Below are 27,965 nucleotides of genomic sequence, written 5' to 3' on the forward strand. Positions count from 1 at the left end.
AAAAGAAAAAAAAGAAAAAAAAAGTTTATGTGCCACCCTGAGTGTGAAGGTTCCCAAACAGGCCAGAAGGTATCAGGTCACCTGCAACTGGAGTTACAGGTGATTGTGAGCCATTTCCCATGGATTCTGGGAACCTAAACTGGAGCCCCTTGCAAGAGCCAGACCATCTCTCACAAAACGTCAGTTTTCAGATGAAGGATGAGTTTACACAGTGTTAGAACTCGCCAATTAACACACGAGGAAGGTTGAAAACCTCACTAATCTCTGGGTATAAACGATAGGTAGAAAGCATTTTAACAACATGTGCATTTAGCAAAGCAACAGTCATGGGCTCCCTACGTGGGGCCTCCTTTCTCCTCCATAGAGCCATGGACTTTTGACAAGGTTGGAGCAGGTCTCAGAGCCAATCAGAAAGCAGCTGATTCTCCCTATAACTTGTATGCCGTTTGCATCCTTAGGAACGTGTTGCCTAAATTCTACATTTCAAAACAGCCCTTTTCTATGGATGGTTTTATCTGTATACTACTAACTACCTATAATGTAGATATTCAATGGATGCCAATACGTCCGTAGTTTTCTTTGTTTTTAAAGGAGACTCTAGATTTCAGGTCTTTCAAGAAAAAAAGAACTTCTCCCAATGAGTCCTTTAAAATTAGGTTTTAAATGAAAAAAAAAAAAAAAAGACTAATAACAGAAGTAATTTGAATTCCCCAGATTGGGGCTTGGAGAGATGGCTCAGAGGTTAAGAGCACTGACTGCTCTTCCAGAGGACCTGGGTTCAATTCCCAGCTCCCACATGGTGACTTACAACTGTCTGTGACTCCACTTCCAGGGCGTCTGATGACCTCACAGGGACATACATGCAGCTAAACCAACAGTGCACATAGAACAACAATGAGCCCTAAACGTCAGTTTTCAGATTCTACACAGTTTTAGAAGTAGTCAATTTCATTGAAAGGGTTGAATGTTTAAGGTACGCTGGCCAATTAACACATGTTTTCTATTATCCTCACGAGTTAATGAAGTAGTAAAATTTAACAAAATAAATATCTGTGAAGATAAATTCAGTACCTACCTTATTGAAACACTGTGCACTTCACAGCGACAAGCCTGTTTTGTTAAAACGCCGCTACAGTTCACTACTGCTTATCGGTACTTTAGATGGACTCCATCATAACCAATAGCCCTCATCATTGGTTTTTATTATCTCAACATGTATTTACTGGGTCATAATTTCCCAAGGGCCAGGACTTGTAATATAAGCTGCTTAGTAACCCAGTGGACCTCTGCCAAAAGTAGACAGAGGCAGCTCCTCTATTTGCAAGGCAGACTGGCTTGCACTGTTAAGTTTCACTAAAATGTAATCATTTTAGTTACTTTTAAAACTCCCCTTTTATGAGCACAATATGACTTACTAGGCTCCTTGTCTTGTGTTCACTAGTGATGATCTGTGATTTCCATTTGTCGGATGGGCTAGCTATCACATAGGTAAACAAGGAGATAGGTAAGGTTGACAGAGCCCTAGGGAACTTGACTATCTAGTAGGTTTCTTTCTCTCTCTCTCTCTCTCTCTCTCTCTCTCTCTCTCTCTCTCTCTCTCTCTCTCTCTCTCTCTCTCTCTCTCTCTCTCTCTCTCTCTCTCTCTCTCTTTCTTGGTTTTATGAGACAGGGTTTCTCTGTGTAGCCTGGCTGTCCTGGAACTCACTCTGTAGACCAGGCTGGCCTGGAACTCAGAAATCCGCCTGCCTCTGCCTCCCGAGTGCTGGGACTAAAGGTTTGCGCCACCACGTCCGGCTCAGTAGGTTTCTTCAGCAGTGGAGCAAAAGGAGTGATCGGAGCTTTGGGCCGAGAAAAACTGCCTTCAGTCCTCAGGATTCAGAGGCAAATAATGAAAGGAAAACGACATGGTGACAAGGCGGGGATCACTCAGTCTTATCTGTTAGACCAGCTCTCATGTAGCTCATGTTGGCCACGTGCTCTTGGCGCTTCTGCTTCCACTGTCACACGCAGGGGCTGCAGGTGTGTAACTCTGCCAAGCATGGCTGGGAAAAGCTAAACTCAAAAAAAGAGAGACAGAATAAAGAGTTACTGATTTATTGGTCAAAATAGTGTTATTTAGAAAGATGTAGGTCTCCAGACCAGCAGCGTCTGCCCCAGGAACTTCTGGGGTGGGGCCTAGCAATTTGCTTTTACTAGCCTTTTGGGGTACCACCCTGTGGAACGATAGAGTCCAGAGCCGGGTGGTAATTTGGTTTTTTTCAAAATGCTTCAAAGCTATCCTTTAAGATGACTAAGGTTAATCTCACAATTGTATGTATGTATGTATATATGTATGTATGTATGTATGTATATATGTATGTATATGTGTATGTATGTATATGTGTATGTATGTATGTATATATGTATGTATATATGTATTTACTTACTTATTTTGGAGAGGTTTGAGACTTGGTTTCATTACATAGCTCTGGCTGTCCTTGAATTCACTATGTAGACCAGGCTGTCCCAGAACTCACATAGATTCACTGCCTCTGCCTCCCAAGTGCTGTGATTAAAGGTGTGCACCACCACTCTGGCTTTACAATATAATTTGTTGTGACTTTGTTCTAATGGTTCTCTGCCTTCCTAATACAGTTCCTCATGTTGTGGTAATCACCCACTTTAAAATTATTTTTGTTGCTACTTCATAACTGTAATTTTGCTACTGTTATGAATCATAATGTAAATATGTGTCTTCTGATGGTCTTAGGCCACGTTTGAATCCCCAAAAGGGTCAACCACGGGTTGAGAACCTCTGCAAACAGTGTTAGGTTTCCTACCACTGCATAGAAAGGAGTGTTTCATCTCCTTGGTTTCTCACTTCAAAAGCTATCCATTCAGTCTTTCAAACTTAAGTTGCAATAATGCTGAAATCGTTTTTTTTTCTACTGGGGTTAAATACAGACGCCGAAATGTGTTGTTTTAAAGCAGTGTGACTGTGCAGTTTAATCGCATTGATTTACATTCAGGCAGGAAACATTTTTTTTAAGTGGGGCTTCCCTTATTTGAGTATTCTGGGGTCAACCAGCCTGCCAGAGACGAGTCTGCGGCTCCCCCGGGTGGGTTCGGCGCAGCCCAGAAGCTCAACGCTGCCCTCTGCCGAGCATCCGGGGGATGGCGGTGGTGCAGGGCCGCGCGGGGCCAGCGAGGGGAGCTGCAGGGCAGCTTTTCCAGGGAAAGCGGCTGGTCGTCCCCACTAGAAGCCACTCTGCCTTTTGTTTGTTTTGCTGCCGGAGGCCGCGGAGCCGCGGGTTCCTGCTGGATGCCACGCGCTGACGGGTGTGGACTTGCCGGGTTCGCCCGCTCGGATCCCACTGCCCTTGCCTGCCGGGCCCTCTCGGGTGCACGCGCCGCCACCGGGCCGCGATCGCCGCCAGTAAGTGGGGCTGGGGCTAGGGCTGGAGGGCTGCACCGCGACCTGTCGCTGGGTACTGGGCGGTACCGGCTGACCGGAGCGAACTCATGGCCCGGAAGGCTAGGGGCTGCGGCTTCTCAGAGGACCCGCCACGGTCTTGTGGGTCTCCTTTGCCGAGAAAACTCCCGAGCCCGGGGCTTTTGATGGGTGTGTTTACCTTTCAGTCTGAAGAAGCGGAACACCCTGGCCGACTTGAAACCTCTTGTGGGTGGGTTTGTGGGTGGATGGATGCTAAGGATTTGGTGTTATCATTTGCCTAACTAGGCCCTTGTCCGTCCCACCCGGGTCTGAGCAGCACACTTGCTCGCAACCATTTTACTGAGGATTATCTTTTACTCCGGCTTCTTTCTTTCCACTCCAACCAGATGTTTGGAGGAGGATGTTGAAAGATTTTTTTTTTTCCAGAACAACGTTTATTTTTTATTGTTAACCTTTTAAAAGTTTGACACTAGCATGTATGGCGTGTACAAGAGGTAAAATTAATGCATCTTTCTGCAGAGGAATGTATTCATTTCCACTTATTACTAAGGAATACCTTTTACTAAGTCTGAAGGAGATTCCGCCCTGGATTTTGCCCACCTGACTGATCTCTGAGCTAGCAACACTGTTTGTTTGTTTGTTTGTTTTATAATTTTGAGCCCAGCACTCTTTGTAATGAGAGGAGTTTGATAGTTAACAGTTTTCATTTCACCCATTTCCTGGTGAGTCGGGGCTTCGGGGTGTGTCTCAGTAATGAATGGTGCTGCATATGAAATTCTTAAAGAGCTTTAAATCAGTGTAGTTGACATATAAATTATTTGCAAGACCTCTACCTTGACTCTGTGCATAACTGTTACAGTAGCTAATGTATGCATAGATATGCACATCTGAAATAGTTTCTGAACAATTTGGTAGATTCTTTAAGGCCCTCTAGGAACCTAGACTTGGAGAACACTGTAAATCAGAGTAGAACCAAGGACAGTGCTGGGAGCATTTAACTTAGGATGACATCCCATGGAGCCCCTGCCTCCAGGGTGCAGCCTTCCAGTGCCCCCCGCCCCCCAAACACACACTTTTCCACTCTTTCCTTTCCACTTTGCCTTGTCCCTTTCTTCAGTCACACTGGTAACTGAGTGGGAAGAGGGCAGCTTCCATTCTTCATGAGACCAGCCAGTTTCCCCTAATGGAGGTGCGTGCTGTGGGGTCTGTGGAGCCTGCCTCAGTAGGCGTCCTTGCCAAGGGAACTGAGCGAGTATACTAGTCACAAAGAATCATTTCTCCTACTGAAGTGTCCTCCCTCTGTGCCATGCGCAATCGCTGACAGGATAAGGAGTTGGCGGTCAGGAAAGTGGAGCCTCACTGACTGAGTGTCCACTCGCTCTCTCAGAGCCCTTCTCACAGACTCCCTGTTCTGTTCTCGTTTTCCCTCTCAGCTTTCTAAGGTTCCTAATAAATCAGGGGGTTGTTTCACTTTTCAAGCATTTGAATTCTCTTCAGCCATTTTCCCTCCGTCCTTCGTATCAGTGAGTCACCAAGACCTTTGAAGTGTGTTTCATATCGTCTCTTCCTTCTACATCTAATCTAGATCTTGCCCTTCCCTTCCTGCAGCCTGAAACATTGGCGTCACCTTGTCGCTGGCCTCCCAGGCCTGTTAGTGAGCTCTCTCAGATGTTTGCCCTCTCTGTCCTCTTCATTCTGCTGCCCGGCTAAGTCTTTCACGTGGTCACATTTTGTTATATCTCCTGGCCATGCGGCCTTTAGTTCATCCATTATGTCAGTTCTTCACTAATCCACCTGATTTTTCAAGTCCATTCATAACGAACCTCATCCTTCACATCTAAGTTCTTTGCACTCAATGTCTTACTGTAGAGGCCAGACTCCTTCCCCAAATGGAGATCATCTTACCCTTTAGAGCCTCTCTTTATCCTCCATACTCCCCTGTGCTAACAGTTCCCATCTCTGGGGGGAGGAAATACATTCATGTGTGTATTCAGGTGCGTGCGCTTGCGTGTGTACATGTGTGTGGCCAGAGGTTTTCTTCCTTGGTCACTGTCTTACATTTGGGAGCCGTGTCTCACTGGCTCCAGTAGATTACAAGTGAGGCTGTGCCTCACCTCGTCCTGTATGTGGGTGCTGGGGATTTAACCCGACTCTTTATGCTTGCACAGCTGATACCTTATCAATTCCCAAGTCCCATGAGTCTTTCTGTCATTGTCACTACTCATTTCTCTCTCTCCTTTTTCCTAAAAGTCTTGAAATGTTTGTTCACCAGCCCGTCCTTATACTGTTCTCTAATTGGCTTAGGTTATTTTAAGTCTCTTGAGGCTAGGAACCATAGTTGGGCAGAATTGTGGTTGGGCTTGGCGTTACTGCTTAGTCACATGGCTGTGTCAGATTCTAACAGGCCAGTAGTCTCGTGAAGATGGTCCACGGGGCCTGCTCCGTGATGGCCGACCATGGAGTGCTTATCCCTTCGCAGCTACTGGCAGAGTCCTAAACGAGAGGCACGCAGTTGCTAGGTTTATAGTAGATAACTCGTACTTGAGCCTAGAGGAGGACCAGGCTCAGCATGCAGTGGTTCTTGCCCTTACCGACGGTGCTGGAGCTCACAGTATTCCTGGCTGCTGCTGCATTACTGGGATCTGTTACTATTTTTCCTTCTGACCTTGCCAGGAACATTTCTGCCTTTAAAAAAAAAAAAAAAAATTCAGCAACCTCTCCTACTTCATTTTGTGGGACCTTGTCAAGTTAAAGATATACCTACCCAATATAGTCATTAGCTTTTAAAAGATATATATGTTTTTATCTGTCTATATTTATTTGTTTTGGTTTTTGAGACTGGTAGTTTGAATGAAAATGAACCCCTTGGGCTCATAGGGAGTGACACTATTAGGAGGTGTGGTCTTATTGGAGTGGGTGTGGCCTTGATGGAGGAAGTCTGTCACTAGGAACAGGCACTGAGGTTTCAGAAGCACAAGCAAGGCCAACATCACTCTTTCTGCTGTTGAACTCTGAGCTGCCTCTCCAGAACCATGTCTTCCTGCGTGCCACCAAGCTTCCCACCATGATGATAATAGTCTAAACCTCTGAACTGTAAGCAAGCCACAGTTAAATGTTTCCTTTATAAGAGTTGCTGTGGTCATGGTATCTCTTCACAGAACCAAGACAGAGGCTTGCTCTGAAACCCAGGCTGACTATAGATATATGGTGATCTTCCTGCCTCAGCCTCCCAAGTGTTGGGATTGAAAGTGTGAACCGTCACTCCTGGCTTTGACTGTGCATCTGTGCAAGGCTTCTTACCTGGTGTTGGTTTCTGGACAGAATTCTGGGCATAGTGACCATTGTAGTGTCATCTCTGTTGCTGAGATAGAACACAGTGACCAAAAGCAGCGTAGGGAAGGACTGGTTTATTCTATCTTACAGTTGACATTCCATCATGGAGAGGAATCAGGCAGGAAGCTTAAGCAAAGACCATGCAAGAATGCTGCTTGCTGTCTGCCTCATGGATTATGCTGATCTATCTATCTATCTATCTATCTATCTATCTATCTATCTATTATATATAAGTATACTGTAGCTGTCTTCAGACACACCAGAAGAGGGCATCGGATCTCATTACAGATGGTTGTGAGCCACCATGTAGTTGCTGGGATTTGAACTCAGGACCTTTAGAAGAGCAGTCAGTGCTCTTAACTGCTGAGCCATCTCTCCAGCCCTTAGCTTTCTTACAAATCACCTGCTCAGGATATGGTGCCATCCACAGTGGGCTGGGCCTTCCTACATCAACAATGCAGACAATCCCCCACAGATCAATCTAGGCAATCCTTTAGTTGAAACTCCCTTCTAGGGGACTCTAGGCTGTGTCAAGTTGACAGTGAGAGCTAAGGAGGACAGTGACTTTTCTGTGTAAGCTGATGTGCAAACTCAGGAGCAGTATCTCACTTGACTGTCCATTCTTCATTAGAATTCTTTGAAAGCCATAGCATTTCTTACAATTAAATGTAATTAATTAGTTAATTTTTGAGGTAGGGTCTCATTGTGTAGCCCTGAAACTTGCTATGAGCCAGACTAGCCTCAAATTCATAGAGATGTACCTGCCTCCGCCTGCCGAGTACTGAGATTAAATTCGTGCACCATCATACCTGGCTCTGGCATTCTTTTTAAAAGTCAGGATCTCGGTAGTTCAGGCTGATCTCAAACTCAAGGTAGCATTGCCACAGCCTCTTGAGTGTTGGTATTCCAGGTGTGAGATATCACACCTAGCCTGGGCATGGCATCCAGAAAAAGGCCTGTCACTAGAGTGTCAGACTCTGACCCTGGACTTCAGTGTTTGTAGGTGGTGTGATTGCCCAAGATTGCACAGTGGAATGTGCATGGTTGAACTAGACACGTCATTCTGAGGTAATAGTGTGACTGTGCCCTAACTTCTGCCAGTGCTTACCTTTGGACTACGGCTCTAACTTCCTTATCAAAATACACGTGTTCTGGCCAGATATGGTGGCTCACACCTAAAATATCAACACTGGAGAAGTGGAGGCATGGAGATTGGTGTGTTTAAGATCAACCCAGAGCACATAGTAAGTCCCAGGCCAGCCTGGGCTATTGAGTGAGATACACCCCCAACAACCCCCTAACAAAGTAAATAATTTCTAGTACAAATTGCATCAAACTCCTAGGGAAATATTGTGGGGAGAGGAAAATGCAGCTGCCTTTACTTGAAGCCCAGGAAGTAAAAGAAGCAGGTCCAACTGTCTCAGAGCTGGCGACTCTCAACGCCCTGGCACTTTGTCTGCTTACCCTGAGCTGCCGGCCCGTGAGAGGAACGAGGAACGCTGTCCTATTCGACCGTTCAGGGAAGTGTGCAGCCCAAGCTGAACCCTTACAATCCTAGTTTCCTTATGAAGTTCCTGAAGGGTCTTCCATCCTCTGAAAGGTGAACTCTTCACAGGAAGCATAATTCGTGGGCTCGCTGTACAGACCATATCCACGTCCTGTGTTGTCCTGTGAAATTAAGTGTTGGTTCAGGATTAGGAAAATATTCATAAGTTTTTTTACCAAGGTTTGTGGGAGTATTTGATGCACCTTTGGCAGATGAAAGACTGTTTACATTTTCTTTTCTTTTCTTTTTTTAAGATGTATTTATTATTATATCTAAGTATACTGTAGCTGCCTTCAGACGTACCAGAAGAGGGCGTCAGATCTCACTACGGATGGTTGTGAGCCACCATGTGATTGCTGGGATTTGAACTCAGGACCTTTGGAAGAGCAGTCCGTGCTCTTAACTGCTGAGCCATCTCTCTAGCCCTGTTTATATTTTCACATTTAAAAGTATGCCACTCTGAAGGTGATAAAAGATTTGATACTTGTTAGTGGAGTCTCTGACCTCTTCTGCAAAGGCGTGGTGTTGGATGATCTTCAAGTTCACATACAGAAAGAAGAATTTTCAGGTTCCTTGTGTTAGCCCCAAAGATGGGCAGAAAAAGACCACCTACCCAAATCATCATGGCCAAATTAATTTAATTAAAGCAAGCTTTCTTTGTACATGAACTGCCTATCCCTGAGGTAGGATGCAAGAGGTCGGCATTGACAAGATAACAGTTTTTATAGCTCAGGGGAGGGGGGTTTCCCAAGTGGGGGATTCAGCAAGCAAATAGTAGGTGGGGTTACAGAAGCAGCACATATCAGGGCAGCCATAACAACCTCCTAAAACCAAGACAAGGTGGCAAGGTGGGCATAATAACTTTCGAAACAAGGACATGGTAGCTGGTTCTTGGAACAGGCAGTACAGAACGATTTGTAGTTAAGGTTACAGGTGGGGCATAGCCCAGTGTTTGAGGAAAAGATTTAATCATAAGCAGGAATGAACCTAGTTTGTCTTTATTATAAGATGGCTTTCAAGCCCAAGATGGAGGCAGTCTGGTCCATCACTTGCTGTTACAGTTGGAGTTGAGATCCAACTGAACGAAGCACTTAAATCTATACTAGTTAGCATTCAGGTATTATTTCCATACTTTAAATATTCTCCTAGATGTTCAGCTTGTCATCCTCAGTTTTTAAGATGGAATGGCCATGTAGTGCTTCATATTTCATTCAATTCTTTCCCCTATAGTGGAGGACATTTGTGGCCACTTGAGGCTGTCAATAGCTGGGGGTATGTGAGAAACACACCTTTTACACTTTTGTTTTTTAATTATTATTTTGAGACAGTCTCATTCTTTAGTCTGTGTTGGTCCTGGTACTTGTCATGTTGCCTAGGCTGGCCTCAAGTTCATAGTCATCCCCCTGCCTCTACCTCTTAAGTACTGGGATTACCATACCCAACTGAAACACACATTTTTTAAACGAATATTTTCATAAGTAGTTTTTGTAACATAGGTATAGCATATCCAGGGTAAAGTGCTGCTAACATGGTGGCCACAGAGGTTACATTAACGCGTGATGCTCACAAGCACAAGAGATGGCTCTGCAGTCTTGTGTCTTTCGGAGGACCCAGGTTTGATTCCTATCACCCATATGGTGGTTCACGTTATCCATAGCTAAAGTTCTACGGTACCTGACATACTCTTCTGGCCTTCATGGGCACAGTACACACATGACACACAGATATATATGCAGGCAAAACACTCATGCGTATAATTTTTTTGGTGTTGTTGTGTTGGGTTTTTTTTTTTGTTGTTGTTGTTGTTTGAGACAGTGTTTCTCTGTATAGCCCTGGCTGTCCTGGAACTCACTTTGTAGACCAGGCTGGCCTCGAACTCAGAAATCCACCTGCCTCTGCCTCCCGAGTGCTGGGATTAAAGGCGTGCGCCACCACGCCCGGCAAAATATTTTTTAATATGATCAAGAAGTATATGATTCCTTGGGATCTGCATGGTAGAAGGAGAGACCAACTCCCTACAGTTATCCTCTGACCTCGACACATAGCATACTCCATGGGATTCTAACACAGAATCACTCTCTTCTGGTCTTCACCAAGCATGCACTTGCATATACCTGCAGTTGAAATGGTCATACGCATAAAGTAATCAGATCTAAAACTTAAAAGAAAAAATAGTAAACATGCAATTTTCCAGAACTAAGATGAAGAGTTACAGTTACTTACTTGACAGTACCATCTCTAACCAAAACATCAAAATCTGAGGTGGATCAAAAATGTGACACCCACAATCAGACTTTTATGCCTTTCACACCTGATTCTGTAATAGATTGTGGTTGAAATGTAGACATAATAAAAATACTCTATGAAATTACCCTCTAACTGTGCCTGTAAGCTGTAGTCTATGTTTATAGTATATACAAATCCCATCTATACACAAATATTCCAAAACAGCATGCTTCGTCCTAGACTCGTAGTTCATAAAAATGGTAGTTAATGCTTTTGTCCTCTCAGACGTTCTTTATAAATAAGTTTATCAGAGAATGATTTCAGATGCAACCGAAGGAAAACAAGATCTTTTGAGATATACATGGTTTTCAAAATTACTGCGAACATTTTAGAGGGAGCCATATTTTTGTGCCAAGTCCTAATATGGTTGGCCAGTTTTGCCAGAAGGAGACTGGGAAGAATGGTCACAGGAGTAGCTCATTGATTCAGGGACATCACCTATAATCAGAATGACACCTCGCAGATCCGTAAAGTGCTCAGCGACACGCCTTTGCGATGGCTATTCTGACTGCCAATTCTTAATGCTAGGACGGCAGTTACAAGTGTGTTAAGACCTCTGCCCTCTGGAGATAGAGTGTGGTGATAACTATACTTTCGCAAGTGTGGCCTTGTAAGACAAGTTGTATGGAGAGTGTTTCCATTTACACAGGGATTTCCTGTTTGGGGCTAGGAAACTGTAGTTTTTCTGAATGAAGCTGTAAGTCCGTGGTGCCGTTTGTTTATGTGACATCTGCGCCCCTTTCCTCTGACAGCCGCAGAGGTGAGCAGTTGTTATGGAGATGTGCAGCCCCCAGAGCCTCAAGTGTTTATTCTTCCTTCTGCAGAAAAGTTTACTGAGCCCTGCTCTGTTCTTATTCTCCTATTAAGCCGCTGTTTTATCCTTAGTGCATTTTAGTGAAGCTTGGTAAACCAACTTACAGCCATTCCTAAATTAACCATGTTGTAATGACACCTGACAAGATTTAGAATTATCATGGAAACATAACACCGGATGTGTCTGTGTTTCCTGAAAAACTTATCAGGGAAGACCCAACCTGGATGTGGGCAGTTCCATCCCAAGGCTGGGGTCTGGGACCCAGTAAGAATGAGAAAAGATGCTGATCCCTGCCACTCACCTCTCCCTGCCTCCCACTGCAGATGCCATATGACCAGCCACTGCCTTCCATCATGGCTTTCCCCCTTGAGTCTAAAGGAACACTTCCTTCCTGAAGGATTGCTTTCCTTGCTTTAGTGAGGCTTTGTCTCAGCGGTGAAAACAACCACTAATGCCAAGGTGAAGATCATGAAGCAGTTCCTGGGGCCTAGAAGACGGGCAGAAAATTGATTTCCTCCTCTCTTGTGCCTTCAGTGCAATGGCTGAAGGCATTTTTAATGCGCTCCTTTGTCATGGGACAGACAAGCCAAACTCTCTGTAAAGAAGGTTCTTCTGGTCTTATAGCTGCTATTCCTAATTCAGGAAAACGTAGTCGTCTAAGAGACAAAATGCTTGTAAGATTTGTTCGCTAAAGTGTATACAGGGGAAGAATTCCTAGAGAGGGAGATATAAAAGACATTTGCTGTTTTTAGGCAGCTTATAAAGAAATCACAGTGTTAAGTTACTCTCATAAGTTTGTTACACATTTGAACTCAGATACAGAAAGTCATTAGAAATCTAATTTTTGGAAGTGTTGTGGGAAGGTGTCAGGAGTTTACACGAAAGCAAAAGCACATAAGCAGACTCACTGTGGAGCAGATCAAAGCAAAAGGGTCTCAGACAATGGACAAGGCCAAGGGCCAGAAGCCAGCTCTCCCTGGGAATCTGCAGAGTGTGAGCGGCTTCGGTCAAGCACAGCAGAGAAATCGCCAGTTCGCACCTATGTGTGTGTTTGTGTGTGTGTATATATACATGTGTGTATACATATGTGTGTGTACGTACATATATGTGTATACATGTGTGTGTGTGTGTGTGTGTGTGTGTGTGTGTGTGTAATTGTGACATTGATTGACCATTAAGGTTCTAGAATAAAGAATGGACTGCAGTTCCACTGTCCCCGCCTGTTTTCTAGGCTGTGAATGAACAGGGTGCCTGACGGGAGTGCTTGCTCATGAGCAGATGTCCTATGAAACTGGGGAGAGGGAACTGGGGCAGGGCACAGGAAGGTCTTCACCAGTGTCACCTCACTAGGAAAACAGTAACATTCATTTCAAACATTTGCCAGAACTCTTTGAAAGAAAGCCTTTTTCTGTTTAGATAGAGCATTGCCCAAACACAAAAGGTTCCTCGGACAGCATGGAGGGGCCTCCCTGTGACTGGAGGCTCTGCAGGGTTCACTCTTCTGCTGCTTCAGAACTTCAAACTGCTTCCGGAGAGCTCAAATGAGATCCTGATCTTTGTTTTGTCCTTGAAGAAAGAGACACGCTGAGAGTTTTCTGTACCCAAGGAGGTACAGAAAATAAATAGCGAGGTCTAAACTTCACATTTGGGCCAGCCTTTGAGACCCTGCTGTGCGCAGAAAGGCACAAAGAACAGAGAGGTGCAGGCTGCATCCCTGTAGAGAACTGTCCACTGGGCCCCTCACAATCTAGCAGGGGCTGCACAGGTGAGAATGGGCTGGGAGGATATCGAGAGCAGGGATCCTTAGCTGTGTCTATCCATGGCACCAGACAAGACGTCTGAAACCGGTGTGCGAGTGGACCTAGGAGAAAGAAGGCAGTTCTTAACTTGGAGCCTTCCCCCAGCAACTTGCTCTAGTCAGATACCTTGTAACAAAGGCACACTTTATTAATGCAATATCCACATGTATCATGCATCACAAATGTGGATACACAAACATGAATAACCTCACAACTGTAGAAAAAGATAATAGTTGGCCTTTTGACCAAATTGTAAGGAACTCAACGATCTGAAGCTGCTCTCTGCTGTTAGACTGGAGTCCCAGTCAATCATGGGTAAATGTGATGGACAGGAGCAAGAGACTTGAATTGGAACCTGGACTCTATACAGTTAGATACTAAGTAGTTTTGTGGTTACTTCTGGTTGTTTTGAAACACAGTCTCATGTATTTCAGGCTAGTTTCAAACTCTTGTGGCCAAGGACAACCTTGAATGTCAGCTCCTCCTGCATCACATTAGTAGTGACAGAGCTGGGCGTGGTGGCACATGCTTAATCCCAGCACTTGGGAGGCAGAGGCAGGCGGATTTCTGAGTTTGAAACCCGCCTGGTCTACAGAGTGAGTTCCAGGACAGCCAGGGCTACACAGAGAAACCCTGTCTCGAAAACAAACAGACAAAAACAGTAGTAGTGACAGGATTACAGGCAAGGACCACGGTACTCAGTTGACGCAGTACTGGGGACTGAACCCAAGCTTGGAAAGCACTCTACCAACAGAGCTACATTCTTAGCACCCATACAGGGATCTTAAAGGCCAAAGAGAAACTGCACATAGAAATACTCTGGGTTGAAGAGGGGAAGCCTCTATTTTAACCAGCTAGTTCTCCTGACATCTCTGAGTGGTACCAGAGTAAATTTTAAATATTTATTTATTTATTTATTTATTTATTTATTTTGGTTTTTTGAGACAGGGTTTCTCTGTGTAGCCCTGGCTGTCCTAGAACTCACTCTGTAGACCAGGATGGCCTCGAACTCAGAAATCCGCCTGCCTCTGCCTCCCAAGTGCTGGGATTAAAGGCGTGCGCCACCACACCCGGCCTTTAGATATTTCTTATGGTGGCTTTATGTTGTATTTATAGCGTGTGTTCTTTCAAAATGGAAACACATAAGTGGAAGCAGGCACAAAGTGAACCTCACGCAAGTACACAGTGACCTCTTGTACATGTCTGTGACTATAGCCTGGTCAGTCTTTATGACTGCATGGCTTAGAAATAAAGCGGCTCATGGCTGAGGTCTTGGTTCCCAGCTGGCAGATACAACCATTGAGAGCTGCCTGGATCCTGAGGGCTCTGACCTAACCGGTGGATTCCTGATTGACAGTGAGTGGCATTGGATGGAGCTGGGAAGCTCTGGGGGTTGGTCCTAGTTGGAGGAAGTAGACCACCCAGGGCATGTTCTCTAGGGCCTATCTTGTCGCAGGCCCCTTGTGTCTCTTTCTGCTTCCTGTCAGCCTCGAGTGCAGTGCGGCTTTGCTCTCAATGGGCGTGCTCACCCTCTGGCTAAAGGATGCGTGGCAGAGGATAAGGACGAATACATCCCTACGTAAATCATAAACTTAAACCATTAGGAGATATTTTCATGTTTTGTTTTTCTGTAACATGGTTGTATGTTTGTTGCGTGTGAGCTTCGTAAGCACTTGTATTTCACAGTGTCAGAGGTTGGATGAGCCTGACAACACATCTTTTTTGGTCACAGTGTTCTGCCTTCCCACAGTCCAAAAACAACCAAGCCAGCCAACCGTGGGTTGAAACATCTGAAACTATAAGCTAAAATATATCATATCTCCTCTTCAGGTGTTTGTGCCAAACATTGTTCCCCAGTACCTACGCTGATAATGAAAGACAGTTTATCACCTGCCTGTCGGTCTAACCTGCACCTGCTATATCTGGGTTGCTTTTAGCTCTTCTTGATGGGATGGTGAGTCTAGTGTTAAGGGCATTTATCAGGTCATTCAGCAAGAAACCAAAGGCCAATATGTTCAGGGAATGTACTGCAGCCCTGCTAATGGTAGACCGGGCTGAGCCTCCGTCTTTCAGTTTATCCTAATAGATGAGGGTCTTGCCTTTGTAATTGATGTCCCCCAGTTACAGAGAACCCCATGTGCTCTCACTAGTGCTGCTTCATGCAACCATGCTCAAGACAGAAACTCAGGCTGCTTCCCTGTTCCTGGTCTTACTCCTCCTTACAGCCCTCCTCTGCCCTCACCCACTCACTTCCCTTTCGGTACCGTGTGCTGGCGCTGTAGCCCCATCTCTAAATAGTTGTTAGTAGGAAGCACCGTGTCTTTGCTGGGCTCTCATGTATGCCTAGGCTAGAGCAGGTGACTTCAAAGCCCCGAATGTGCTGGTCTGAGTCCACTCAGGGTCTGTCAGTAATGTTGCTGTGGAGTGGGCTCGATGGCACCGGTGGAGCATCCTTTCCGCTTCTTGGCACTGTCCATCACCCTGCCATGTCCCAGGGCGACGGGGCATCCCTCCTCTGCTTTCAACTGAGGACAGGAGGCCATCATGCTTGGACCACAAAAGTAATAACTGAGCAGTACTGATCCCAAACAGATCCAACCTCTTCTTGCCTGAGTATGCTTAGAGTTGACCTCCTGCCTGCTGCTAACCTGACTAACCCCACTTTATTTTTTCAGTGTGGAAAATAATTGTGGAGAAGAAAATGGCTCCCTGGGCTGAGTGGCCCTAGTCTCTGGAGCTGTTCAAAGTAAAACTGATCTTTTCTCTAATATCACTTTGCAGACTTGGAAAATCCTGTGGCTCCCCAACCTCCTTCACCTCCAGCATTCTGCGCTCTCATTGAGGGCCTCACTGTGTTCTTTAACGTCTCTTCAGCATTTGGCATCTAGACATAGTCAGCTCAGCTCGGTTTGAGCCTAGTATTGCTATGTTGCACAGTCCAGCAGACACCATTTCTGTTGTGTTTTCTGTGAATGAAATGTGTTTTCATGAAATCTCGAAGTACATCCACTTGGTCCGAGTATCATGTTTCTAAATAAGGCTCCACTAATGTACTGCCTTTAGGAGGAAAGTCGAACTCGTAGAGCTCTCTGTAATTGCCTAGTAAGCATGTGCTGAGGTCTCAGTGGTTGTTTTGTTTTAGGGTTGGTTTTGCTGGGTTTTGTTAGTTGGTTAGTTGGTTGGTTGGTTTGCAATTCTGTAAAAATCAAGCCCAGGCCTTGTGCAAGTAGGCACACGCTGCAGCCCTGAGCTGCATCATTAGATGGGAGGTGTTCTCAATAGTTTTTAATCCAGTACCCCAGGTAATAAGCTTGTAAAAAAACATCTTTTTCCATTGCCCAAGTAACATCCCAACCTGTGTCTGCTCCTGTTTCTGAGGAGGTCGGGTCAACTGCCTTTCCTGGGCCTCCGTCATAATCCCCTCGGCTAGGGCAGTGGCCCCTGCTAGTTTCTCTGCCTTTGCTTTTTCTGCTCTAACATCTATTCAGTCTCCAGAGGATTCTCCCTCTTCTGTTTCTCTGCAAGACTCTGGAGGTTTCCCTCTGCAGGCTACGGATTAAAACTCCTGTATGATCTACAAATGGGCCCCACTCTGAGGTGCTGCACCTCAGTCCTCCCAGGAGAGCTTTAAAATGATCCAAGCTGGCTCCCACTTGGCCTGCCCCTCGGAGCAGCCATGTATCAGGATGCTAGAGGCTCCCCAGGCAATTCACAAGTTTAGCCAGTAGGGCCCTACTTTCCTTCTAAACACAGCAAAGTATTATTTCTACCAAGCTTCTGTATGTGTGTAGCTTTCTCTACATTGTCATCCCCGTCTCCCCTCCCTGTGTAACAGTCTCGTTTATCCTTCAACACCCTCGGACTGCCTCATCTCAGGAGCTTGACACCTCTCACTCCCAGAGTTGGCTGCTCTCTTCCATGTTTTCTGTCATAGCAGATACTACATTTTCCTTATGTGTGTCAACTGAATTGTTTCAAGGGAAAATACTTTCCTTATACTTAAATGTATCCCCACCCAAGCTTACATGTTTAACCTCCCAGCAAAATGACTAGCATTTTACCTGACACCAGCACATGAAGAAGCACTAGTCGGACCTGCTGGGAAATCACTGAGTAATTAGTTGATATTCAGCACACAAAGCTGCTGCCATGACACAGTGACAGTCAGACCTTGCCAAAATAGTTGATTTTTGTTTCCTGATAGTAATGTCAAATTGTAACAAGGGGGAATTGTTAGGGTAATTGTGTGCTAAATGATTCAGTGCATCTTAATTTAAGTAAAGTGCTTCATTCATAAGTAGTTTTCCTAATAATCCAGGAAAGTGTTGTTACAATTATCCAATTTAAGTGGAGAAGGAAATAGTGGTGCATTAGCTGCAAAGCAAAGGCTTTTGTTAATAATTGCTAGGATAAGGCCACGACAAGAAGGGAAGCAGGGCGCCCACACACCACTGTAATATAATCGTTATTAAGCTTTAGTCAACACAATTCATCAAGGAGGTGGGGGAGCAAGAGAAGATCCAGACGTGAGTGCCGGAGATAATTAAGGATGGGAACTGGGTCCTGTGAGGAGCTGTGTAGTTAGGCTGCAGAGAGCTGACTGACACTTGATTAGTAACTTTATGTGCATACACATTTTCATGACATGTTTTCTTCAGAACACTAAACATGTTGAGATTAGCCTAAGTAGCAATATGCAAGGTTGGGTAGACAGGAAGAAAAATATCCAAGGAACTAGAAAAAGAATGCAGCCTGGTCATAGCAGACCCCTAATTCTAAAAGCAAGAACTTACACTATTTAAGGAGCAGAACAGAAGTAACCAAAACAAACAAACAAACAAACAAATAAATGTGTATTTATGGGGTTGGTAGGATGGCTCAACAGCTAAAGGCTTGCGCAGCACAAGCCTGGTGACCTGACTTTGACCCCCAGAACCCACGTAAAGGTGGAAGAGAAGAACTGACTCCATGAAGTTGTCCTCTGACCTCCTCACTCATGCCATGACACACCGCCCCTCCCCCCACGTCATGCCCTTTCATGTACATAACACACACAAAATAAAGATAAAATAAAGACACAAATAATAATAACATTTAAAATCAGCTGATATAGTTCATTAGGTGATTCTTGACAAATCAGTTGTTTGGTTTGTTGGTTTCTGGAAGATGACATACAATGGTGGCTTGGGAGTCTTCAGACACTGCAGAAGAAAGTGCACATGGCGTGGGGCGTCCGCACACTGTAAACTCAATGTGGATGTGATGAGTGTGGTGAAGATCCAACACTGCTGCAGTCTCTGAGGCAGTGGCCAGATGCTCTTCGTGTCAGGTTGAAGCAGGTCCTGGATGCAAACAGTCCACAGGATGTGACCTCCTGTCTTCACATGTGTATGTGTGTATCCATAGGATGACCATGCACGGAAGAACCCTGTTGAATGATGGCGTTCTGGGAAGGTCGCATTAAGTAAATGTGCATTTGTATTTTTTAAATGAAAGTAAATTGTTCAGTGTGATCTGTGTGCCTTTTAAAAAGATCTCCTACTACTACTATTTTGAATAGAAATTTTGAAACTTTGAAGTTGTACTAATGCCAGATTTGCAGACAGGCTGCAAGAGGAGTACCCTGTCCCTACCTCCGCTTGCTCAGACCAGCGCAGAGAGCTGCGGAAGGGAAGGGTGATTGCCTGCAGCAAGGCATGTTTATTTCTCCCATCTCTGGGAAGGTGGGCTAGGAAACCTTGAGGCCGAGGTTCTAATGGGTTCAGATTCTGCAGGTGAGAGACCTCTTTCTAATCTGGAGTTTGCTCACAGATGGCCTTCCCATGGCAGGGGCGGGGCAGGGGAAACAAGACACCAAACTTGTCATATTAGGGCCCTACCCTGTGAATCTCATTTTTAACCCAATCACCTCTTTCTAGGCTTGGTTTCCAAATACAGTCACCTTGGGAGTTAGAACTTGCGGTTAGGAATGGGAGTGGGGTGAGCGACACAGTTCAGAGCACAGCACACCCCTCGTCCTGATTTTCCCCATTAACATTTTATCCTGTTTGCCTCAGACCTGCATGTGCATGCACACACATACAGAATCCTGGTGGTGCTCAACTTCACAATGGCTCAGTTACAGTGTTTCAGCTTTACACTGGGCCCCAAAGTGGTATGCATTCCATAGAAACTATGCTTTAAATTCTCAGTTTGATCTTTTCCCAGCCTTGGATTGTGTGGTACCATACTCTCTTGATGTTGAGTAGTGACAGCAAGCCACAGCTCCTCAGACCTGCCATTTCATCAGGGGGTGAACAGCTGATCTCTACAGAGGGCAATGTTGGCATTATACTGTATTTTGTGTTTATATCCATCATGGCTACAAAAAGTGCACAGCTGTGTGTATAAATGCTATTTAATCCTTGATAAAGTGAGCCAGCTGTGTTTTGAGCATGAGGAAGGTGGGCTAGGCTGAGGGATGGCATTTGGAATACCAAATTCATTTTCAACTCACAATATCTTTAACTTATAGTGGCTTTATCAGGGCATAACCCCAACACAGCTTAAATCATACTGTCCTTGTCCTTTATCACTACATCTTTCTATTACTAAGCCACAACACAGGCATCAACTTCAATAAATTTAAGACAGGTGCAATATTTATCTAATTTACTTCCGTTTATCTGGTATCCATTGACTGGATAATGTCTTTTTATATAACATTCTCTCTCTCTCTCTCTCTCTCTCTCTCTCTCTCTCTCTCTCTCTTTTCTTTCTTTCTTTCTTTCTTTCTTTCTTTCTTTCTTTCTTTCTTTCTTTCTTTCTTTCTTCAGCATAGAATGCAGTCAATGCCTATACTTAGAAACATGGAATCTGGCAGCTGAGGAGATATGGGCTCAGTGTAGTGAAGTGTTTGCTGTGCAAGCATGAAGACTTGAGTTTAGATCCATATGAAAATCCTGGGTATACATAAAACCGAATCCCAGTGCTAGGAAAGGAGAGGTGCAGGGACAAATGGATCTCTGGGGCTCACTGCATCGTCAGTCTATCTAGTCAAAACACTGGGCTCCAGGCTCAGTGAGAGACTCTGTCTCAAAGAAGGTAGAGAACAATAGTGCATGCACACACCACACACGCACATATACACACCACACACAGGCACACGCATACACATACGCACTGTACGCACACATGCACACACGGGCACACACCACACACAGGCACACACATACATACACATACACACACTGTACACACTGCACACACACATGCACACGGGCACACACCACACAGGCATACACATAAACACACTGTACACACTGCACACACACATGCACACACAGGCACACACCACACACACACTGCACACACCACACACACACTTGCACACGCATACACAAAGGTACCTGAGGTCCTCCAGAACTGAACTGCAGTTATGCTTTAGCTCCCCACTTCCCTCCTCAATCTCAAATTACACCCTATGCTTTCACTGCTGCTCCTGTGTTGCTAGCATTCCTTTGAGTCGTACAAGATGCTCAGCCTTCCTTCATGACTCAGTTTCTTTAAAGACTTTTCTTACTGCCTCCTGAGCGCAGTTGGAATTGACCCAACTGGAAGCCAAGCCAACTAACCCCACCCTCGTTCTCTCCAAACTCCTGGTACCCTGTGCCTACTTGAAATACCACCTCCCTCACTCATTCCTAACATGGCTAAGCCCTCCTTTGAAAGAAGGGCCTATGTTTACAAATATGTATTAATATTTATGTGCTTTATGAATATTTATCATTGGCAGTAGAATGCATCACTGTAAAGAGTAGCACAAAGAAGCTGCAGGGAATCTGATCCTGAAGGTCAAGAAGAAACCAAATGCCCCTCCAGGGGGAGGGAATGAGCTGAGCATGAAGAGGCTGAGCTTGGCCCTACCACTCCTTCAGTTGTGTGATACAGTAGGGAAGTCAAGATTGCCACTGTAGTTCTCACAGATGCTCAAGTCATACACAGCTTTTACAAGAACGTAGTCTAGGCTTATTTTTTTATTGTTGCCTTTCGGTTTGGAGCTTAGACACAGATGGTTTACAAGCAATAGTGTCGTACTAGAAACTGCACCTTAGCATCTCCATCTAAGTAACTGTAGAGCCCTGATCAGGACCAGAGAATTACTGTGCGTGTAACAATGTTACAACTAAACCACAGACTGTGCTTGCATTTCACCAAGTCTCCACTGCAGTCCCTTTCTGAGACTCCTGTCTTGGATCCCATGATCAATTTAGTTGTGGTAGCTCCTTCTTTGCCGCTAGCCTGACAGATCACCTGGGTTACAAAGCTTCTTTATTATAGGCAGACTGAGTGACTCTCAATTATATAAATATTTAAAATGTCAAGGACTTAAAAAAAAACCCTACAACAATGGGTGGTTGCTAAATATCATATATGTAGGCCTTGGATGACTCATTCCTAGTCTGATCATCTAAAAGAAAAAAAATCGAGCTGGTGATACTCAGCTACACATGTGCTACACATGTCTGTGATGTGCATGTCAGCTTTCTTTCTGCAGTGTGATATGGCCTCCTCTGGTTTTTGTATGTTTGCATGCTGAGTGTAGCTGATGTGCAGAGAACACACTTAGCATGGGTGCTCTTAGTTCAGCAGCCCTCATACACCACAGCTAGGCAGGTTTTCCAATCAAGCATTGGAGGTCACTCGTTGTATTGCTTCCCAAGCAAGCCATCTCTAGCTTTATAAAGACACTTATTTGTATTGGAAAGAGAATATCTAGGCCAGGAGTTAACAGCTTTTTCCCTGACTCCAGAGCATAAACACTCTAGGCTATCCAATACTGAGAAATACTCAGTGCTGCGATTGTGGATAGAGATAGCCAGCAAGTCTAAATATGCTTTATCCCAATAAAACTTTACTTAAATGAGTAAATGGCAGTCTGGTGGTTACATATCAGTGAGCATTGCTTTAGACTGCACAAATACACACATTCAAAGGGTTCACTAGCATCTGTCCTAACCATCCGTGCTTCCCCACAGGCAGAAGACTGATCTTTGAAAATATGTATTTGGGAGATCATCACGTTCTGTTGAATACCTTGTGCTGGTGCTGCCATCGAAAAATCTGGTTACAGTCTGGGGAGGCCTGCTACCACTGCAGGACTGAACCGCCTCGGCCCTGAGATGAGTGTCCCGACAGAGCAGGCGCACGCACCATGAATAGATACACGACGATCAAGCAGCTTGGGGATGGGACCTACGGCTCTGTCCTGCTGGGGAGAAGCGCTGAGTCTGGAGAACTGATCGCCATTAAAAAGTAAGTCTGTGCTTGACTCTTGCAAGTTCACGGCATCTCTGCCTATCAAGGCGATTCCAATTCTGCCCTGTCCATTCCCTGTCTTTGAGACGTTTCTAAAGGGGAGTGAATGGGAGGCATGAAGAAGGGTCAGGCAATGATTCTAACGTTAGAAAGAAGCCATAAGACTTCTGATGAGGGAGGGGTGAAGTTAATTAACTTCATTTTCCAGTAGAGGAAATGTGTGGCTATCTGATATTTGCTATCTTGTATCTGCTGTCTTGTACTTATAGCCATGTCTTGTTCTTGTAGCCATGGTTCAGACCTATCGAATTACTTACCTGTGGCTATATAGCAATTAACTCCAGGCTTGTGGATTAGAACAGCATACATATATTATATCTCAGTTTCTGTGGGCCAGCACAACTTTGCTGAGTTATCTGGTCCAGGGGCTCTTCTGAGGCTGCAGTCCAATTGTTGCTCAAAACTATAGATTTATTGACAGCTGGACAGGGAAAGGGTCTACTTCCAAGCTCACTCGTGTGACTTAGGTGGCATTTAGATCCTTAGCATTGTTGGTCTTGGGGTCTTCATTCTCTGCTGATTATTGCCCAGAGGTTGCCTCTCCGTCCTTTGCCAGGTGGACTGCTCCAAAGAGTCGTTCACAGTGTGGAGACTTCATTGCTTCATTGAGATATAGGCAGTAGGAAATCAATAAGGAACTGAGAGATGCTCAGAGGTTAAGCATGCCCACCATTCTCACAGAGGACTGGAGTTCAGTCCCAGCTCACAACAACCTGTAACTCCAGTTCCAAGGGGTTACACCTTCTTCTGGCTCCTGTGGCCGCCTGCACCCACATGGCACACGTAGCACACTGTCATCCGTGTGTATACTAAATAAACAAATTGGTTGTTTGTTGTTTGTTGTTTGTTTTCAAGACAGGGTTTCTCTGTATAGCCCTGGCTGTCCTGGAACTCATTCTGTAAATGAGGCTGGGCTTGAACTCAGAGATCCACCTGCCTCTGTCTTCTGAGTGCTAGGATTAAAGACATGTGCCCCCACCACCTGGCATAATCTTCTTTTTTTTTTTTTTTTTAAGAAGGAAGTCTATTTTCCATCTTTTCACTCTTACAAACTAATCACTGAAGTGACTTTCTGTCAGAATAATGTGCAAGTTATTGAAGCAAGTTATTGAAGTTATAGAAGCAAGTTATTGAAGCAAGTTATAGAAGCAAGTTATTGAAGGACAAAGGGTATATATATATGTGGTTATAAATAGCAGAAGATAATGGTCTTTGGCAACCATGTTAGAGTCTGCCTGCCAGGCCTCCTGTGCCCTTCTGCCTTCTTACCATCTCCACTAAGTCCTGGAACCATTTAAAAATCATTCCTTGAACTGAACCTATATCCAGTATACCATTCCACTTTATTCCAGATGGGTTTATCTTTCTTATCCTTGTTCTATTTTGTTTATATGAGACAGTCTTGCTATGTAGTCTAGGCTGGCTTTGAATCTACAACCCTCTTCCTTGCTTCCCAAGAACTGGGTTATGGGTCTGCAGTAATCCTTCTGAGTTCGTTTTCCCTACCTCCAGATGCCTCACCTTCATTCATCCAGTCCTATCAATTGTACTAAATATCCATCTGGTCTACCTACTTCATTCCCACTAGCACCTCACTTTCAGCCTATTATCATTCGCCATGTGACTAGCAGATCCTCCATAAGGCTCTTGGCTTCTAGTCATTTCACTGTTCATACCAAACTGAAAAAACAGTCGATTAAAACCACTAGTGACAAATATTCTTTGTGTCCTCCTGCCTCTTTGCAGCCTTGTGCTGCATAGTTTTATGTCGACTTGACACAAGCTAAAGTCATCTGAGAAGAGGGACCCTCAATGGAGACCCTCTATAAGATCATATTGTAGGCAGGCCTACAAGGCATTTTCTTAATGAATGTTTCGTGAGGGAGGGCTAAGCCCACTGTGGGTGGTGCCCTCCCTGAGCTGGTGGTTCTGGGTTCTATAAGAAAGCAGGCTGAGCCAGTTTTAGACTCCCATGCTCTCTGCATCAGCTCCTGCCTGCAGGTTCTCCCCCTGTTTAGGTTCCTGTCCTGACTTCCTTTAGTGAATGACTATGGATGTAGAAATATAAGTCACATAAGTCCAACTTGCTTTTGGTCATGGTGTTTCATCACAGCAGTAGTAACCCTAGCTGAGACTCAGTGCCCACAGCAGAGCTAAGCCCTGGTCTCTGGTCTTGGTCTCAGCTCAGTCCTGTGTCTTGTACTTGATCTTTCACCCTTCCCCTGGTTTTGCTGCTCTTTGCCCTGGATCCCTGGAATCTCCTTCTACGTGAACTTCCTGCACCAAAGCCTGGGAGGGTCTGGTGTACAACAGCTTTCATTCGGTGTCATCCTCTTAGCAACAAGCATCAGTTCTGAGACCTTCAGGCTGCTACAGCTTCGTCCTGTTTCTCCAGCTCTGTCTCTGTCTTATCTCCGCCTTCTTTCCTCTTGGATTCGGTCTTCAGCCTTTCTGTATCTTGAATTTACCTACTTCCTTTCTGCCCTGATCTTGTGATAGGTCCTACTGCATATGCCTAGCTACATTGAACTAGTTCTTCACTCCCATGGTGGTGGGGCTGAGGTAGCAGGCACAGAGGAGTAGACCAGCAGCTGAGAGCTTGTGTCTGGAACCCCAAACAGAAAACAGAGCCCACTCACTCCAAATGGAGTGAGTCTTTTGAAACCTTGAAGCCCCCTCCCTACCTCCTTCTAACAAGGCCACACTTCCTACGTTTTCCCAAGCAGCCATCTACTTAAGACCAAGCATTCCAATACCCCACCTAGACCACTGGGGATAGGCATCACCTTCAATTACTGAAAGTACTGAGATACGGTATCTGGCATCTGCATTGGAATTAAAATATAGTTCCTGTGGTATACTAGCTAAGTTTCAAGTGCTCAGTAACCACAGAGTTTTTTAAAAGACTATTTTTAAAGTAATTCTTTAAAAATTTCATACATATATATTATGTATCTTGGTCATATCAACCCCCAACTCTCCCAGGGACCCTCTCTTCCACCTTCATCATTTCTCTCCCTTCCTCTTCTTTCTCCTTTTCTTTTTATAACCCACCGTCTGCCCTGAGTCTGAGGACTACTGTCTATCTCATCTTGTAACATCATATTCGTGACTACCACACCATCACCAAAAATCTCCAAGTTCTATTAGCCAGCACTGGCCTACAAATAAACTTGCCGAAGCTTTCTTCAGGCCAAGTTAGTTAGTGGTAGTCAGATGGTAGTTAGTGGTAGTCAGGTGGTAGTTAGTGATAGTCAGATGGTAGTCCTGGTTCTTCACACTGCACCAGATTCCTGGTTAGGGCTTTTATTGCTGTGATCAACACCATGGCCAAAAGCAACTTGAAGAGAGGCTTTATTTCTTCTTCCAACTCTGTGGTTGCACTCCGTCACTGAGGAAAGTCAGGGCAGGAACCTGGAGGCAGGAGCTGATGCAGAGCCCATGGAGGAACGCTGCTTACTGGCAGCGTTATTGATTGCTAAGCTTATTGATTGCTAAGCTCAGGGATGACACTGTCTACAGTGAGCTCAGCCCACTAACCTCAATCACTAACCAAGACAGTGTCGCACAGACTTACTGCAGGCCAGTCTGATGGGGACATTGTCCCAGGTGAGAGTCCTTCTTCCCAGGTATGTCTAGTTTGTGTCAAGTTGACAAAAACCAAGCAGCACACCAGGTTCCCACTGGTGCTGAAGTTTAGTGATTTACACTTGACTGACTTAACCAGGCTTTAAAATGAGGATTTTGTTGTTTTTTTTTTTTTAATAGTATAACATTTTATAAAAATTGAAACCAACATTAGTTAGGTTCAGGATAAAAAATTAATAATTACTTATATTTGTGTGTACGTACCCACTGAGGCCAGAAAAGAACATTTGGATCCCCTGGAGATGGAGTTTCGGGCAGTTTGAGCTGCCTGATGTGGGTGCTGGCTATGTGGGTAGCCATACTGCTGAGTGAGGGTTCTCTGCAAGAGCATGCAACACTAAGCCATCTCCCCAAGCCTGAATAAAGACATTTTTAAGAAATGATGTGAACATTTCATAGGCTGAAGCCTATGAATAAGTGTGCTATTTCCTTTTCTTCTCTTTCAGAATGAAAAGAAAGTTTTACTCCTGGGAAGAATGCATGAACCTTCGGGAGGTTAAGGTATTTATTAATTTACCAGAATGATTCTGTTTGGCTGACTAGAACAGCTGTTTGTGTGGCTAGATGTAGTTGACGTGGTCACCCCATTTGTCTTTTCTCACCAATGCTGTGAAAGCAGAGAAAAGACACTATACAGTTGGTGTCTGACAGCAGGAGAGCGTGGCGTTACTTAGTGAATATCTCGTTACTAGACTGCTTTTGTCGTTACCAGCTTTCTCCCACCAGCATAGCTCAGTGACTGTTGATTTATAGCATGGCCCCCACTGGTGTCACTCCTAACTACTGATGCGAAGGACACTCTGCCTGCAGCCAGTTTTTCCTAGATATGATAGCAGTGCCTCTTGCACATTCTTGCACTAACGAGTACTCTGTTGGGTGTGATGGAACTCTTTGACCAACACTGAGCTTGGTCAGCATTGCAGAGTGTCTTCTCTGGTTTGTTTGTTTGGTTGGTTTTTTTCTCCCTTTGTTTTTTCTTCCTTCCTTCCTTCTTTCCTTCCATATTCATTTTTTGTTGTTTTTTGTTTTGTTTTGTTTTTTCTGATAAGGTCTGCCTACATAGCACAGGTTGCCCTTGAACTAGAAATCCTCTTTACATCTACAGTTTCTCACTTGCTATGATTGACAGGCTCCACCACACCTGATAAAAAGAACCCCCTATTTTTGCCTCCCCCACCCCCACTCCCAAAGTCCAGCACTGATGCACAAGCCCCTACCTCACACCTCCTCAGCAAGGTCTCAGAGCAGAGCTGACCCTTTCTTCCTTTCCTCTTCCTCCTCTCTTCTCTCCATCCTGCCTCAGTCATCTCTTATGTCTCCCCTGGTAGACTGACCGCTTGGGTTTTCCATATGTGATTATTTTCCTGTGCACTGGAGAAGTGCTTCATCCATTGTTAGTCCTCTCAGTCCTGTTTGAGAAGCCCAGAAGGATATGAAATCAGCCCATTTAGTACATGGAATAGGGCTTCAGGTCTGGAGCAGGGACTTGTAAACTTCATCTATAAAGGACAAAGCAATAACTCTTTTAGACTCCAGAAGCCTGAAGATATTGTTGAAGCTATTGTCAGTGTATGTATGTAATGAGTAAAAAAATGTTGTCAGGTGTGCTGGTGCAAGACTGTAATCCCAGCACTTGGGAAGCTGAGACAGGTGAATCTCTGGGTTCAGGGTCAACCTGGTCTATGTATTGAGCTTCAGGCCAGCCAAGCCTACATAATAAGATCCTATCTCAAAAAGACAGGGCGGGGG

At 44.8% G+C, this 27,965-nt stretch overlaps 1 protein-coding gene across 2 annotated transcripts in view; it reads left to right on the plus strand.

The window, feature by feature from the left end:
* The window catches only part of Ick (intestinal cell kinase), a 64,299-nt gene that overhangs the window by 1,437 nt on the left and 34,897 nt on the right, over positions 1–27,965 (plus strand). Inside the window, exons 1-3 of one of the 2 annotated variants that reach the window (XM_029543387.1) lie at positions 3,230–3,415; positions 22,229–22,505; positions 26,663–26,717. In XM_029543387.1, coding sequence (XP_029399247.1) covers positions 22,405–22,505; positions 26,663–26,717 — 156 coding nt within the window. In that variant the 5' untranslated portion in view covers positions 3,230–3,415; positions 22,229–22,404. Of the gene's footprint in view, positions 1–3,229; positions 3,416–22,228; positions 22,506–26,662; positions 26,718–27,965 lie in introns of those variants that run through there. The other variant, XM_021207446.2, reaches the window with a different exon arrangement.

Source organism: Mus pahari, chromosome 10 (assembly GCF_900095145.1).
Source record: "Mus pahari chromosome 10, PAHARI_EIJ_v1.1, whole genome shotgun sequence".
In the NCBI taxonomy this organism is placed as follows: Eukaryota; Metazoa; Chordata; class Mammalia; order Rodentia; family Muridae; genus Mus; species Mus pahari.